Source organism: Oncorhynchus tshawytscha, linkage group LG20 (assembly GCF_018296145.1).
Source record: "Oncorhynchus tshawytscha isolate Ot180627B linkage group LG20, Otsh_v2.0, whole genome shotgun sequence".
Taxonomy (NCBI): Eukaryota; Metazoa; Chordata; class Actinopteri; order Salmoniformes; family Salmonidae; genus Oncorhynchus; species Oncorhynchus tshawytscha.
In genome coordinates this window covers 33,162,378-33,179,459 of record NC_056448.1, presented here as the reverse complement: position 1 = coordinate 33,179,459, position 17,082 = coordinate 33,162,378, and the positions used below count along the sequence as shown (strand labels likewise).

General features: G+C 44.9%; 1 protein-coding gene and 1 non-coding gene across 2 annotated transcripts; both read right to left on the bottom strand.

Annotated features, from left to right (window-relative positions):
• Positions 1 to 443: 443 nt before the first annotated feature.
• LOC112220438 lies at positions 444 to 573 on the bottom strand. The gene has a single exon (XR_002948872.1). It is a non-coding gene; the product is annotated as a small nucleolar RNA SNORA17 (small nucleolar RNA).
• Positions 574 to 14,915: 14,342 nt separating this feature from the next.
• On the bottom strand, positions 14,916 to 17,080 carry mrps2 (mitochondrial ribosomal protein S2). Its single transcript, XM_024381907.2, has 4 exons — positions 16,971 to 17,080; positions 16,575 to 16,688; positions 16,302 to 16,431; positions 14,916 to 15,820 (listed from the first exon to the last, which is right to left on the bottom strand). The coding sequence occupies exons 1-4, from the start codon at positions 16,993 to 16,995 to the stop codon at positions 15,268 to 15,270; spliced, it is 822 nt and encodes a 273-aa protein (XP_024237675.1). The 5' UTR covers positions 16,996 to 17,080; the 3' UTR covers positions 14,916 to 15,267.
• Between the last annotated feature and the right edge of the window lie 2 nt (positions 17,081 to 17,082).

Here is a 17,082-nt window from a genome sequence, read left to right as displayed (position 1 = left end):
CTTGGCTTCTTCGTCACATCTGCAATCTGTCAAAGATTCAGGAAATGGGTGAGAAAACGATAGCCAAAAGACCTATCAATCCTCCAAAATGATCAAGAAAAGTAGACCTCAGATCAAAGTCAATCAAAACTCAAAGTCTTGGACTAATGGCAGTTACCAGTCAGTAAACAAATGAACACAAGAAACACAACTGCTGAGGGTGAGGGATCTTGAAGGAAAAGTCCACCACAGTTTTTGGTGTTTGTTCCATTGTTGACATAAGTAAAACATTTTTGGTGTTTGTTCCATTGTTGACATAAGTAAAACATTTTTGGACAATGTCACCAATGAACTAAAACAATAAATACCAAACTATTTTTTCTTTAACTGGCTCACTCCTGTTCAAACACTTCCTGTACACTAAGAACCCTTTTCAGAGGGTCTAAATGGTTCCTTGGTGGCCAAATGTTAGAGCTATGATCATTTCAACTACCCACCGTTCTGGGTCCTGAGCATATAAATATCTTTCATTCTCCGCCCCTCATCACACAGGCTCAACACATACAGTCAGACTGCAACGCCTCGAGGGGCGGATTGGTCAGAGACCAATACACTTAGCCAGTACGTTACCCAGTGAGGAGTGTAATGACCATGGCTTATGGCTTGGTCATCCCCCACTACGACCACAGTCGCTACTGCTGAACCTCCAGGCTGCTCTCCACCTGAAATTAACATCCAAAAGACTATAGGTTAGGTTTGAAGAGCCACAAGGAAACTGATTAAGGCAACAAAGTCAAAAGTACATAAAGTAGTTAGTCCAAGTACATTGCTGCTAGTTCTACAGCATCCATTTTACACCAAGATTAACCATTCTTGATTAGACTGGTTGGCTGACAATGTCACAAATGACGTACGCGTCGATGTGGCCGGAAGGCTTGCGTTATCATGTCAGAGCTATCAACAATGACAAGAAGCTGCCATGTGTGGAATCGTAGGTGACACATCTCAGCTGGGTCTCTTGTTGAGACCATGTCTTGTTTAGAGACATTTTCACAGATTTCATGTCAATGGCTCAAATTTTCTAGCCAGCCAACAACTTTCAATGTATTTGAGACAAGTGCTCATTTTGTATTTGTATTTATTATGAATCAGCTACTCTTCCTGGGGTCCAGCAAAATTAAGACAGTTTACACAATCTTAAAAACATTACAATACATTCACAGATTTTACAACACACTGTGTGCCCTCAGGCCCTACTCCACCACTACCACATATCTATAGTACTAAATCCATGTGTATGTATAGTGCACATTTTATTGTGTGTGTGTGTGTGTGTGTGTGTGTGTGTGTGTGTGTGTGTGTGTGTGTGAGAGTGTGTGTGTGTGAGAGAGTGTGTGCATGTGTCTGTGCTAATGTTTGTGTTGCTTCACAGTCCCCGCTGTTCCATAAGGTGTTTTTTTAATCTGTTTTTTAAATCAAACTTGATGTGGAATAGAGTTCCATGTAGTCATGGCTCTATGTAGTACTGTGTGCCTCCCATAGTCTGTTCTGGACTTGGGGACTGTGAAGAGAGCTCTTGTGGCATTGTGCAGATGTATTTATGTTTTCAATAAACATTGAGACGAAAGTTCAAATGTTGTCAATCATCTAAGCCAAACCCATGTGTTTTACCCCATAGTTGACACACATCGGTTGTTGCTAAACAACCAGTCTATAGGTTAAACACCCTGCCCTTCTGGTGAGGGTCAGGGTTTATCTGGCCCAGTTCCGTACCCGCTGGACAGGGCAGTAGAGCCATCATGCGTCAGTTTGTCTGCCCGGTCATTGCACAACCGTGGCATTGGCACCACAGTTACATCTGAAGGGAGGAATAAACCCAGAGACTATTAGTCTTACCAGTTCCAGAAGAAACAGTTAGAACCCATGAACCGTTATTACAGGCCGCAGACATACCATTCAAAACAGCCTTGTGAGCATGCATTTGTATGTGGCTGTGCAGGTCTCAGATAATGTGGTAGAGGTTGTCCATCACAAGTTCAGCATGGTGCATGATTTCTCATCACAGACCTATATATTTCATGCAGACTGAATTAAGGCCACCCGTTGCTTACCATTAGGTGTGCACACCATTCTTTCAGGGAGGAACGACAGGCTGTTATTTTCCTGTTTCATCAGCTTGGCCAGTGGGACCCAAATGATCATGGTGGTATCCAATATTCCTCATTGGACGCTTCCCAGCCGAGGGGCTAGAGAAAATAGATCATTTAAGATATGACTGACATGAATACCAGTAATTATTTACCCTCAACATTTTATATACACTGACCAAAAATAGAAACGCAACAATTAAGATTTTACAAAGTTAGTTCATATAAGGAAATCAGTCAATTGAAATAAATTAAATTGATAAATTAGGGCCTAACCTATATATTTCACATGACTGAGAATATAAATGTATCAGATTGATCACAGATAGCGTCAATAAAAGGTGGGGCGTGGATCAGAAAACCAGTCAGTATCTGTTGTGACCATTTGCCTGATGCAGGGTGACATCTTCGCATTGAGTTGATCAACCTGTTGATTGTGGCCTGTGCAATGTTCTCCCACTCTTCAATTGTTTTGTGGAGTTACTGGGTATTGGCAGGAACTGGAACGTACTGTCGTACACATTAATCCAGAGCATCATAAACAGCTCAATGGGTGACATGTATGGTGAGTATGCAGGCCATGGAAGACCTGGGACATTTTCAGCTTCCAGGAATTGTGTACAGATCCTTGCAACATGGGGCTGTGCATTATCATGCTGAAACATGAGGTGATGGTGGGGGATGAATGGCACGACAATGGGCCTCAGGATCTCAAGATATCTGTGCATTCAAATTCCCATCTGTAAAATTAATTTGGATGTTGTCCATAGCTTATGCCGGGCCAAACCACACCGTGCCCACACAACACCATACACCCTGTCTGCCATCTACCCGGGATTCTTCCGTGAAGAGCACAATTCTCCAGCGTGCCAGTGACCATCGAAGGTGAACATTTGCCCACGGCGCCAAATTGCAGTCAGGTCAGGACCCCGGTGACGTTGATGAGCACACAGATGAGCTTCCCCGAGACGGTTTCTGATAGTTTGTGCAGAAATTCTTTGGTTGTGCAAACCCAGTTTCATCAGCTGTCCAAGTGGCTGGTCTCAGACAATCCTGCAGGTGATGTGGAGGTCCTGGGCTGGCTTAGTTACATTTAGTCTGTGGTTGTGAGGCCGGTTGGAGGTACTGCCAAATTCTCCAAAACGACATTTGAAGCGGCTTATGGCAGAGAAATTAACATTCAGTTCCCTGGCAACAGCTCTCATGGACATTCCTGCAGTCAGAATGCCAATTGTACGCTCACTCAACTTCAGACATCTGTGGCATTGGGTCGTGACAAAACTGTACATTTTAGAGTCGTCTTGTCCCCAGCACAAGGTGCACCTGTAATGATTGTGCAGTTTAATCAGCTTCTTGATGCCACACTTGTAAGGTGGATGGATTATCTTGGCAAAGGAGAAATGCTCACTAACAGGGATGTAAACAAATTTGGCAAATGAGAGGAATAGGTTTTGTGCATGTAGAACATTTCTGGGATCTTTTATTTCAGCTCATGAAACCAACACTTTGCATTTATATTAGTTGGCAATTTGAATGCACAGAGAAACCGAGACAATATTATCACAAGGCCCATTGTTGCCAGGTTCTGTACACAATTCCTGGAAGCTGAAAATGTCTAATTTCTTCCATGACTTGCATACTCAGACATGTCACCCATTGTGCATGTTTGGGATGCTCTGGATTAACATGACAGAGTTCCAATTCCAGCCACTTCACACAGCCATTGAAGAGTGGGGCAACATTCCACAGGTGGATCAACTCCATGCTAAGGAAAGGTGTCAGGCTGCATGAAGCCAATTGTGGTCACACCAGATACTGACTTGTTTTCTTAGGCTGCATCACATCCGGCCCTAATTGGGAGTCCCATAGGGTGGCGCACAATTGGCCCAGCGTCCTCCGGGATTGGCCGGGATAGGCCGTCATTGGAAATAAGAATTTGATCTTAACTGACTTGCCTAGTTAAATAAAGGTTCAATAAAAAATAAAAATACATTCTTTTCCAAGCCCCTACTTTTTTAAAAGGTATCCGTGACCAAATAAAACAGGTGTAGACCTTGCAGTGAAATGTTTACTGACAAGCCCTTAACCAACAATGTGGTTTTAAGAAACTAAACCCCCCAAAATAAGAGATAAGAATAACAAATTATTAAAAACAAGCAGTAAATAACAATAGCTGGGATGTATACAGGGCGTACCGGTACAGAGTCAATGTGCGGGGGGCACTGGTGTTGAGGTAATTGAGGTAATATGTGCATGTAGGTAGAGCTATTAAAGTGACTATGCATAGATAATAACAGAGAGTAGCAGCAGCGTTCCAGCTGTTCAGGAATCTTATGGCTTGGGGGTAGAAGCTATTTAGGAGCCTCTTGGACCTAAACTTGGCACTGTCTATGACTAAGGTGGCTGGAGTCTTTGACAATTTTTAGGGCCTTCCTCTGACACCGCCTGGTATAAAGGTCCTGGATGGCAGGAAGCTTGGCCCTGGTGATGTACTGGCCCGTACGCACTACCCTCTGTAGTGCCTTGCGGTCGGGGCCCGAGCAGTTGCCATCCAGGCAGTGATGCAACCCGTCAGGATGCTCTCGATGGTTGTTAAGGGATTTTTATGAATAATGACTAAATTATGTATACATTTCAATCAGAACTATGACTAAACAGAATACTACTATGTTACTGTATGGATGTATGTATCTTATTATAATCATAATACTGAATGTAATGTGTGTAGTTTTCGTCCAGAATTAGAAGGACTGTCTGTTCCTTGTTAGAAACTAATGGAGCTATCGTCAGACTGGCTGAAATGCTGTGTTCCTTACAGGACATCCTGTCTCTACACAGGGAGAGGAGAGACCTTGGGCTAGTAGTAGATTATTTAACAGGTGGTGGACAATGTGGGAAGGCTTGTGAACTGTACTGCCATTGTATCGGAGTGGAGGAAGGACAGTTTAAAACCTATGACGTCATTTTTAGTATATAGCCTGTTGTAAATTGTACCATGAGCAGTACTCTCGAGAATAAACTCTATTGATTGATTTTGAAACTGGTCTCTGTCCATTTTATGCAAATAAGTATCTTACAAATCCTTGGAAATGGGCAGAGTGTTTTAATTGAATTGGTTGATAAACATATAGGAATCAAATTCCTTTAACAATGGTGGAACTGTAAAACCTTTTGAAGATCTGAGGACCCATGCCAAATCTTTTCAGTCTCCTGAGCGTGAATAGGTTTTGTTCACAACTTTCTTGGTGTGCTTCGACTATGTTAGTTTGCTGGTGATTTGGACGCCAAGGAACTTGAAGCTCTCAACCTGCTCCACTACAGCCCCGTCGATGAGAATGGGGGTGTTCTCGGTCCTCCTTTTCCTGTAGTCCACCATCTCCTTTGTCTTGATCACGTTGAGGGAGATTGTGCTTGCACCACACGGCCAGGTCTCTGACCTCCTCCCTATAGGCTGTCACATCGTTGTCGGTGATCAGGCCTACCACTGTTGTGTCATCAGCAAACTTAATGACGATGTTGGAGTCGTGCCTGGCCATGCAGTCATGAGTGAACAGGGAGTACAGGAGGGGTGTAAGCACGCACCCCTGAGTGGCCCCCGTGTTGAGAATCAGCGTGGCAGATGTGTTGTTACCTACCCTTACCACCTGGGGGCGGCCCATCAGGAAGTCCAGGATCCAGTTGCAGAGGGATGTGTTTAGTTCCAGGGTCCTTAGCTTACTGATGAGCTTTGAGGACACTATGGTGTTGAACGCTGAGCTGTAGTCAATGAATAGCATTCTCACATAGGTGTTCCTTTTGTCCAGGTGTGCAAGGGCAGTGTGGAGTGCAATAGAGATGGTGTCATCTGTGGATCTGTTGGGGCAGTATGCAAATTGGAGTGGGTCTAGGGTTTCTGGGATAATGGTGTTTATGTGAGCCATGACCAGCCAGCCTTCCAAAGCATTTCATGGCTACAGACGTGGGTGCTAAGTGTAGGTAGTCATTAAGGCAGGTTACCTGTTCTTGGGCACAAGGACTATGATGGTCTGCTTGAAACATCTTGGTATTACAGACTCAGACAGGGAGAGGTTGAAAATGTCAGTGAAGACACTTGCCAGTTGGTCAGCGCATCTTCGGAGTACACGTCCTGGTAATCTGTCTGGCCCTGCGGCCGTGTGAATGTTGACCTGTTTAAAGGTCTTTCTCACATCGGCTGTGGGGAGGGTGATCACGCAGTTGTCCGGAACCGCTGATGCCCTCATGCATGTTTCAGTCTTATTTCCCTTGAAGCGAGCATAGAAGTTATTTAGCTTGTCTGGTAGGCTCGTGTCACTGGGCAGCTCTTGGCTGTGCTTCCCTTTGTAGTCTGTAATAGTTTGCAGGTCCTGACAAATCAAACGAGTGTCAGAGCTGGTGTAGTACGATTCGATCTTAGTCCTGTATTGGCGCTATGTTATGCGCGGCCACACAGTCGTGAGTGAAGAGGGAGTACAGGAGGGGACTGAGCACCCCTCCTTGAGGGGCTCCCGTGTTGAGGGTCAGCAAGGCAGATATTTTATGCCTACCCTCAACACATGGGGGCGGCCCATTTGGAAGTCCAGGATCCAGTTACAGAGGGATGTGTTCAGTCCCAGGGAGCTTAGCTTAGTGATGATCTTTGAGGGTACTATGGTGTTGAACGCTGAGCTATAGTCAATGAACAGCATTCTCACATAGTTGTTCCTTTTGTCCAAGTGAGAAGGGGCAGTGAGTGCAATAGTGATTGCGTCATCTGTGGATCTTTTGGGGCGGTATGCGAATTGGAGAGAGGCCAGGGTCTCTGGGATGATGGTGTTAATGTGAGCCATGGATTCGGGGCAATAGTCATTTAGACAGGTTACCTTGGCGTTCTTAGGCACAGGGACTATGGTGGTCTGCTTGACATATGTAGGTATTACAGACTGGGCCAGGGAGAGGTTGAAATGTAATTGAAGACACTTGCCAGCTGATCAGCGCATGCTCTGAATACGCTTCCTGGTAATACGTCTGGCCCTGGGGCCTTGTGAATGTTAACCTGTTTAAAGGTTTTACATTGGCTACGGACAGCATGATCACACAGTTGTTTGGTTTGTGTCATAGGGCAGCTCGTGGCTGGATTTCCTTTTGTAATCCGTGATAGTTTGTAAGCCCTGCCACATCCAACGAGCGTCAGAGCCAGTGTAGTAGGATTTGATCTTAGTCCTGTATTGATGCTTTGCCTGTTTGATGGTTCATCGCAGTGCGTAGCGGGATTTCTTATAAGTGTCCGGATTCGTGTCCCGTTCCTTGAAAGCAGCAACTCTATAGCCTTTAGCTCAGTGCGGATGTTGCCTGTATTCCATGGTTTCTTGTTGGAATATATTTATTTTTATTTTTTATTTCACCTTTATTTAACCAGGTAGGCTAGTTGAGAACAAGTTCTCATTTACAACTGCGACCTGGCCAAGATAAAGCATAGCAGTGTGAGCAGACAACACAGAGTTACACATGGAATAAACAAATTAACAAGTCAATAACACAGTAGAAAACAAAGGGGGAGTCTATATACAATGTACAATGTGTGCAAAAGGCATGAGGAGGTAGACGAATAGTTACAATTTTGCAGATTAACACTGGAGGGATATATGATCAGATGGTCATGTACAGGTAGAGATATTGGTGTGCAAAAGAGCAGAAAAGTAAATAAATAAAAACAGTATGGGGATGAGGTAGGTGAAAATGGGTGGGCTATTTACCAATAGACTATGTACAGCTGCAGCGATCGGTTAGCTGCTCAGATAGCTGATGTTTGAAGTTGGTGAGGGAGATAAAAGTCTCCAACTTCAGCAATTTTTGCAATTCGTTCCAGTCACAGGCAGCAGAGTACTGGAACGAAAGGCGGCCAAATGAGGTGTTGGCTTTAGGGATGATCAGTGAGATACACCTGCTGGAGCGCGTGCTACGGATGGGTGTTGCCATCGTGACCAGTGAACTGAGATAAGGCGGAGCTTTACCTAGCATGGACTTGTAGATGACCTGGAGCCAGTGGGTCTGGCGACGAATATGTAGCGAGGGCCAGCCGACTAGAGCATACAAGTCGCAGTGGTGGGTGGTATAAGGTGCTTTAGTGACAAAACGGATGGCACTGTGATATACTGCATCCAGTTTGCTGAGTAGAGTGTTGGAAGCCATTTTGTAGATGACATCGCCGAAGTCGAGGATTGGTAGGATAGTCAGTTTTACTAGGGTAAGCTTGGCGGCGTGAGTGAAGGAGGCTTTGTTGCGGAATAGAAAGCCGACTCTTGATTTGATTTTTGATTGGAGGTGTTTGATATGAGTCTGGAAGGAGAGTTTGCAGTCTAGCCAGACACCTAGGTACTTATAGATGTCCACATATTCAAGGTCGGAACCATCCAGGGTGGTGATGCTAGTCGGGCATGCGGGTGCAGGCAGCGATCGGTTGAAAAGCATGCATTTGGTTTTACTAGCGTTTAAGAGGAGTTGGAGGCCACGGAAGGAGTGTTGTATGGCATTGAAGCTTGTTTGGAGGTTAGATAGCACAGTGTCCAATGACGGGCCGAAAGTATATAGAATGGTGTCGTCTGCGTAGAGGTGGATCAGGGAATCGCCCGCAGCAAGAGCAACATCATTGATATACACAGAGAAAAGAGTCGGCCCGAGAATTGAACCCTGTGGTACCCCCATAGAGACTGCCAGAGGACCGGACAGCATGCCCTCCGATTTGACACACTGAACTCTGTCTGCAAAGTAATTGGTGAACCAGGCAAGGCAGTCATCCGAAAAACCGAGGCTACTGAGTCTGCCGATGAGAATATGGTGATTGACAGAGTCGAAAGCCTTGGCAAGGTCGATGAAGACGGCTGCACAGTACTGTCTTTTATCGATGGCGGTTATGATATCGTTTAGTACCTTGAGTGTGGCTGAGGTGCACCCGTGACCGGCTCGGAAGCCAGATTGCACAGCGGAGAAGGTACGGTGGGATTCGAGATGGTCAGTGACCTGTTTGTTGACTTGGCTTTCGAAGACCTTAGATAGGCAGGGCAGGATGGATATAGGTCTGTAACAGTTTGGGTCCAGGGTGTCTCCCCCTTTGAAGAGGGGGATGACTGCGGCAGCTTTCCAATCCTTGGGGATCTCAGACGATATGAAAGAGAGGTTGAACAGGCTGGTAATAGGGGTTGCGACAATGGCGGCGGATAGTTTCAGAAATAGGGGTCCAGATTGTCAAGCCCAGCTGATTTGTACGGGTCCAGGTTTTGCAGCTCTTTCAGAACATCTGCTATCTGGATTTGGGTAAAGGAGAACTTGGAGAGGCTTGGGCGAGGAGCTGCCGGGGGAGGAGCTGTTGGCCGAGGTTGGAGTAGCCAGGCGGAAGGCATGGCCAGCCGTTGAGAAATGCTTATTGAAGTTTTCGATAATCATGGATTTATCGGTGGTGACCGTGTTACCTAGCCTCAGTGCAGTGGGCAGCTGGGAGGAGGTGCTCTTGTTCTCCATGGACTTCACAGTGTCCCAGAACTTTTTGGAGTTGGAGCTACAGGATGCAAACTTCTGCCTGAAGAAGCTGGCCTTAGCTTTCCTGACTGACTGCGTGTATTGGTTCCGGACTTCCCTGAACAGTTGCATATCACGGGGACTATTCGATGGTATTGCAGTCCGCCACAGGATGTTTTTGTGCTGGTCGAGGGCAGTCAGGTCTGGGGTGAACCAAGGACTGTATCTGTTCTTAGTTCTGCATTTTTTGAACGGAGCATGCTTATCTAAAATGGTGAGGAAGTTACTTTTAAAGAATGACCAGGCATCCTCAACTGACGGGATGAGGTCGATGTCCTTCCAGGATACACGGGCCAGGTCGATTAGAAAGGCCTGCTCACAGAAGTGTTTTAGGGAGCGTTTGACCGTGATGAGGGGTGGTCGTTTGACTGCGGCTCCGTAGCGGATACAGGCAATGAGGCAGTGATCGCTGAGATCCTGGTTGAAGACAGCAGAGGTGTATTTGGAGGGCCAGTTGGTCAGGATGACGTCTATGAGGGTGCCCTTGTTTACAGAGTTAGGGTTGTACCTGGTGGGTTCCTTGATGATTTGTGTGAGATTGAGGGCATCTAGCTTAGATTGTAGGACTGGCGGGGTGTTAAGCATATCCCAGTTTAGGTCACCTAACAGAACAAACTCTGAGGCTAGATGGGGGCGATCAATTCACAAATGGTGTCCAGGGCACAGCTGGGAGCTGAGGGGGTCGGTAGCAGGCGGCAACAGTGAGAGACTTATTTCTGGAGAGAGTAATTTTCAAAATTAGTAGTTCGAACTGTTTGGGTATGGACCTGGAAAGTATGACATTACTTTGCAGGCTATCTCTGCAGTAGACTGCAACTCCTCCCCCTTTGGCAGATCTATCTTGACGGAAGATGTTATAGTTGGGTATGGAAATCTCTGAATTTTTGGTGGCCTTCCTGAGCCAGGATTCAGACACAGCAAGGACATCAGGGTTAGCAGAGTGTGCTAGAGCAGTGAGTAAAACAAACTTAGGGAGGAGGCTTCTGATGTTGACATGCATGAAACCAAGGCTTTTACGATCACAGAAGTCAACAAATGAGGGAGCCTGGGGACATGCAGGGCCTGGGTTTACCTCCACATCACCCGCGGAACAGAGAAGGAGTAATATGTGGGTGCGGCTAAAGGCTATCAAAACTGGTCGCCTAGAGCGTTGGGGACAGAGAATAAGAGGAGCAGGTTTCTGGGCATGGTAGAATATATTCAGGGCATAATGCGCAGACAGGGGTATGGTGGGGTGCGGGTACAGCGGAGGTAAGCCCAGCTACTGGGTGATGATGAGAGAGGTTGTATCTCTGGACATGCTGGTTGTAATGGGTGAGGTCACCGCATGTGTGGGAGGTGGGACAAAGGAGGTATCAGGGGTATGAAGAGTAGAACTAGGGGCTCCATTGTGAACTAAAACAATGATAACTAACCTGAGCAACAGTATACAAGGCATATTGACATTTGAGAGAGACATACAGCGAGGCATACAGTAATCACAGGTGTTGAATTGGGAAAGCTAGCTAAAACAGTAGGTGAGACAACAGCTAATCAGCTAGCATAACAACAGCAGGTAAAATGGCGTTGACTAGGCAACGGGGGCCGACAGATAAAACATAAACAGGCAGAATGGAGTACCGTGATTAATGGACAGTCCAGAGTGCATCAGCTATGTAGCCAAGAGATCAGTGTCCAGGGGGCAGCGGTGGATGGGGCAGGGAAGCTGGACTGGCGAGTGTTATCCAGGTTGAAAAAAAAAACGAACAATGACTAAATAGCTTGTAGCTAGTTAGCTGGTTAGCTTCTGGAGGTTCTTGAGTGTGTTCTAAAAATAAAAAATAATAGCGATTCCGTGTCACATTGGGTGAGGCAGGTTTCCGGAAAGGTATAAACAGATTAAAAATCAAAAAGAGATAGAAAGTGAGTATGGGTCCGGTGCGTGTTTGGGACGCGGCGATTCAGACGGTTAGCAGGCCTGTGCTAACAAGCTAACAGTTCGTAGGCCGGGGCTAAACAAGCTAGCAGTTAGCAGGCCGAGTTTAGCAAGCAGGGAGATAGCGAGGGCTAGAGAGTTGGCCTTTGGGGGACGTCGCGATGGGGTGAGTCTGTTTATTCCTCTTCATTCGGTGACATCGATAGACCGGTCGTGGACCCGGGTATTGTAGCCCAGGAGTATGCTACGGTGGTAGCACAGGTGCGCTGGCCGGGCTAGCTTCACGCTAGCTTCACGCTAAGTGGGTGGAAGTGCTAGCCAGGAGTAATCATCTGGGGTTGCGGTTTAGCTAGATAGCTAGTTGTGAAGATCCAGCTGAAAAATGTTCCGGTTGCGGTGGGAATCCGGGGATGAATCCGGAGATGAAAAATAAATAGGTCCGTTATGCTCTGGTTAGAGTCGCGTTGTTCGAGCTGGTGAGAGCTTTCCGAGCTAAAGGTTAGCTTGGCTGATGACCGCTAGCATAGCTGGTGGTTAGCTGGCTAGCTTCAGTTGAGGGGTTCCGGTTCGAAGTAAATATAAATACTTTAGGAAAAATAGCTACATTGGGTGAGGCGGGTTGCAGGAGAGTATTTGGAAGCTTAGGTTTAGCAAAATGTTTTTGAAGAGATATGCGAAGAAAAATATGTAAAAAAACGAAAAATATACGGTATATACAAGGGACACGAGACAGGACGACTTACTGCTACGCCATCTTGGAGCTATGTATGTGAGGGGGAGCATATACGTATGGTCACTGTGGGGACGACTTGGTCGATGTGCTTATTAGTAAAACCGGTGACTGATGTGGTAAACTCCTCAATGTCATCGGATAAATCCCAGAACATATTCCAGTCTGTGCAAGCAAAACAGTTTAGCATCCACTTCATCGCACCACTTCCGAATTGAGTGTGTCACTGGTACTTCCTGTTTGAGTTATTGCTTGTAAACATTCTTCAGGATCGGTGGGTCCCCTGTGGGACGGTTAAGCTAATGTAGGTTAATGCGATTAGCATGCGGTTCTAAGTAACAAGAACATTTCCCAGGACAGAGACATATCTGGTATTGACAGAAAGCTTAAATTATTGTTAATCTAACTGCACTGTCCAATTTACAGTAGCTATTACAGTGAAAGAATACCATGCTATTGTTTGAGGAGAGTGCACAGTTTTGAACATGAAAAGTTATTAATAAACAAATTAGGCATATTTGGGCAGTCTTGATACAAGATTTTGAACAGAAATGCAATTGTTCATTGGATCAGTCTAAAACTTTGCACATACACTGCTAAATTGCACCTTGGCTGGAATAATACATTATGGCCTTTCTCTTGTATTTCAAATACGATGGTACCAAAAAACTAATAAAATGGGTTAGTTTTTTCTTTGTATTATCTTTTACCAGATCTAATGTGTTATATTCTTCTACATTGGGGCGGCAGGGTAGCCTAGTGGTTAGAGCATTGGACTAGTAACCGAAAGGGTTGCAAGTTCAAATCCCGAGCTGACAAGGTACAAAATCTGTCGTTCTGCCCCTGAACAGGCAGTTAACCCACTGTTCCTAGGCCGTCATTGAAAATAAGAATTTGTTCTTAACTGACTTGCCTGGTAAAATTAAAAATCCTTTCACATTTCCACAAATGTCAGTGTTTCCTTTCAAATGGTACCAAGAATATGCATATCCTTGCTACAGGCAGTTAGATTTGGGTCATTTTAGGTGAAAATTGAAAAAAAGAGGCGGATCCTTACTTGAGATGGAGTCAGGAGTATATAGAGTTATGGTCAGATTTGCCAAATGGACAGCGAGGGAGAGCTTTGTATGCGTGTGTGGAGTAAAGATTATCTTGTTTTTTACCGCTAGTTGTACAGCTGGTAGAAATTAGGTAAAACGGATTTAAGTTTTCCTGTATTAAAATCACTGCCAACTAGGAGCGCATTTTCTTGTTGGCTTATGGCCCTATACAGATCGTTGAGTGCGGTCTTAGTGCCAGCATCGGTTTGTGGTGATCAGTATACAGCTACGAAAAATATTGATGAAAACTTTCTTGGTAAATAGTATGGTCTACAGCTTATCATGAGATATTCTAACTCAGGCGAGCAGAACCTCAAGATTGTGCACCAGCTGTTGTTAACAGACACACACCTCCGCCCTTGAGTTTACGAGACACTGACGTTCTGTCCTGCCGATGCATAGAAAAAACAGCTAGATTCATATTAACCATGTCCTTGTTCAGCCACGACTCCACGAAGCATAGGATATTACAATAGGACATTCTCAAACGGAGCCTGTCTCATTTGTTCTCCAGTGATTGTACATTTGCCAATAGAACAGGGGGTAGAGGTAGTTTCATCAGCCTGCCCCCACGTCAGCCTCTACATCTCCGTCTTTTCCTCTTCCGGGTGTCGGGGATTAGGACCTGGTCCATGGTGAGCAGTATGTATTGAGCGGCTGAGTCATCCAAATCGAGGTGTGATCACCGTTTATGTCCAGAAGCTCTTTTCGGTCATATGAAACAATGGCAGAAACAATGTACAAAATAAAAAGTTAAGATCAGCAGAAAATAGTATAATTGGTCAGGAACCCATTAAAACAGCCACTATACATGCCAGTGCCATTTTGTATTTTATTGCTACAATGATAAAGATGTTAGATGAATTCGGACATTGATTTTATATGACTGGGAACACTAAGATTTTAGCCCAGTATTACAATTCAAGGAAATAGTTGTAATGTCGAAAAAGCACACGAGGAGACCACATATTTAGTGAAAAGAAAGTTTACTTAATAAATAGTATGAGTGCATTCATGTCATTTGATACAGAAAAAGCTTTTTTATTTTATTTGACCAGACAATGTCAAGCTGAATGTTAGAAATAATCTGGAAACATGATCAGTTTGATGGAGCAAACACTGCAATTACATACTTTGTAAACCTAAGTTTCTCCAGATAAATCTAGACAAAGAGCAACAACTCTGTACAAATGCACCAAATCTTGTTGCTGAAAAACAGTGCTTCATATAGCATTTTAGCAGTAGTCCTTGGCCACATTTGACTATATACATATTTATTTTTTTTACCTTTAACTAGGCAAGTCAGTTAAGAACAAATTTTAATTTACAATGACAGGCCTAGGAACAGTGGGTTAACTGTCTTGTTCAGAACTACAGATGTTTACCTTGTCAGTTTGGGGATTTGATCTAGCAACCTTTCGGTTACTGGCCAAACACTAACCACTAGGCTACCTGCCACACCTAAATGCATGCTTTACCCACCCTTCCTTGGCATAAATCCCTAATCTGACATGAACATAATATTTTTTTTTTTTTCTTAATTCCATTATTTTACTTTGAGATGTGTGTTTTGCTGTGAACTATTAGATACTACCGCAATGTTGGAGCTAGGAACACAAACATTTCGATACACCCGATCAATAATGATTTATTGGTTATGTTGTTGTAAACAATGAAGTAGAACACTTGCTTTCAAATACTACACTTGATCTTAACCAAAAGGCAGAGATTTGACCTATCCTATCCTATCATTTCAGATCAGGGTTAACTTCAAGGGAGTAAAATTGAATAATGCATGTTCAAATAACTCAAAAAGGGGCCCTTCATTAATTCCACCAGTGCCTCTCACGAGGAACCATGTATGAGGCCCGCTGGTGATAGACCCTGGAGCAGCTCCATCTGCCTCCTCTTGTCCTTGGCCCTGTTGATGGTCATCTTGAAGAGGCGGCAGTACAGCTCCATTGCGGCTGGTGTGTCATCATTCCCAGGCACCGGGTATGTCACCAGGCTGGGGTTGCAGTTAGAGTCCACCACACCCACCGTGGGTATATTCATCTTGGCTGCATCACGGACCCCCACATGCTGCTGGAAGACGTTGTTGAGAGTTGAGAGAAAGACGATGAGGTCAGGCAGCCTGACCCCCGGGCCGTACTGGATTGGGGCATTGGTGAGCAGACCACCCTGCCAGTAGCGTGTGTGGGCATATTCTCCACAGTCCCCTGCCGTGCTCTCCACCACGTGGCTGAACTGTCGGCGGCGGGAGACGAAGAGGATGATGCCGCCGCGGTAGGCGATGTGGGCGGTGAAGTTCAGGGCGCTCTGGAGGTGCGCCATTGTCTGGTCCAGGTCGATGATGTCCTGGCCCAGACGACTGCCGAACAGATAGGGCTCCATCAGTCTAGTAGAGAGGGATGAAGGGAGAGAGAATCAAGATCAATGTTTGTGTGACAATGTGCTCCTGTTCATACCTACAGTCTGTCTCTGTATATGAAATCTGCAAGGCATGTTTTGGGATGGCATGTAGCCTAGCAGTTAGAGCGTTGGGCCAGGAACCGAAAGGTTGCTGGATCGAATCCCTGAGCTGACAAGTTATAAATAGGTCCTTCTGCCCCAGAACAAGGCTGTTAACCCACTGTTCCCTGGTAGGCCGTCATTGTAAAATAAGAATTTGTTCTTAAGTTCTTAACTGACTTGCCTAGTTAAATAAAAGGTTAATAAAAAAACATATGTATATATGTTTTAATGTTGCACTTTGAAGATAATCCAGCTGGTTTTACTTTACTCTGATGCAAGAGTAAAGTGAATATGGTAGATGAGGTCAATATGAACCACAATGAGAACATAACTGTCAAATGAACTATGAAAATCAGCCATCCAACCTGTGTCTGCAGCCTTTCTTGTGTCCAAGGTGCACTCTGGCATCGAATAGATCTTTTAAGGAGAAGAGTTCTGACAAGCGAAAGAAATCTGGCGTTTCAAGAGGCAAGTTCTGGATCTCGTCAGTGACAGCTATTAAAAAAAAAAAAAGATAATATCGAGAAGTGGTTAGTTCTTTGTGATTGTAGAGAAGCTTTATGAATTCGTGTTAAACATCCATAGCATGAACTACTGCAAGACAGCTAACTGTACGTGTCACTGACAACTCGGCCTACCCGTGCTGTCAGTTTGCAAAGGGAGTGTTTTGACTGCGGTAGCAGTCGCATAGAGAGGTCCACTACAGGAGTATCCGGCTGCAACAATCCGGGGCTGGCGGAACCCGCACAAACCTACAAGAAACCCACCAGCAGTCAGTTAGCTAGCAGTCAGACGATAAAGACAGCAGCTAACTACAACATAGAAAACATTACATTGTAACGTTGGCCTTCCAACTTGATGCTACTGCTAGCTAACGTCAGCAATGGTTGTGTAATTGAATTGTCAATTAAAAACGAGGATACAGTAGTCTTTGTACAGTCTTGCAAGGTAGCAAAATAGATGCTAAATATATTTCATGTCATAATCATAACCAAAATATATGAATTGATTGTATAACGTAAATAAAAATGTACCTTTGGTAAGAACTCCAGCTGCCATGCTTGCTCGTGCTGTCCCCTCCCACTGAAGGTCAAAGAAATATGCGACTGGTAGTTGAAGTCCATTGGATGTCTCGTACGCACTAGA

Excerpts from the sequence above, each read along its gene's own strand:
- mrps2 (XM_024381907.2), bottom strand. The coding sequence starts at position 16,995 with ATGGCAGCTGGAGTTCTTACCAAAG. Across the intron at positions 16,689-16,970 it reads AGCTGGAGTTCTTACCAAAG|GTTTGTGCGGGTTCCGCCAG; the intron begins GTACATTTTTAT and ends GGTTTCTTGTAG. Across the intron at positions 15,821-16,301 it reads AAGAAAGGCTGCAGACACAG|ACTGATGGAGCCCTATCTGT; the intron begins GTTGGATGGCTG and ends CCTCTCTACTAG.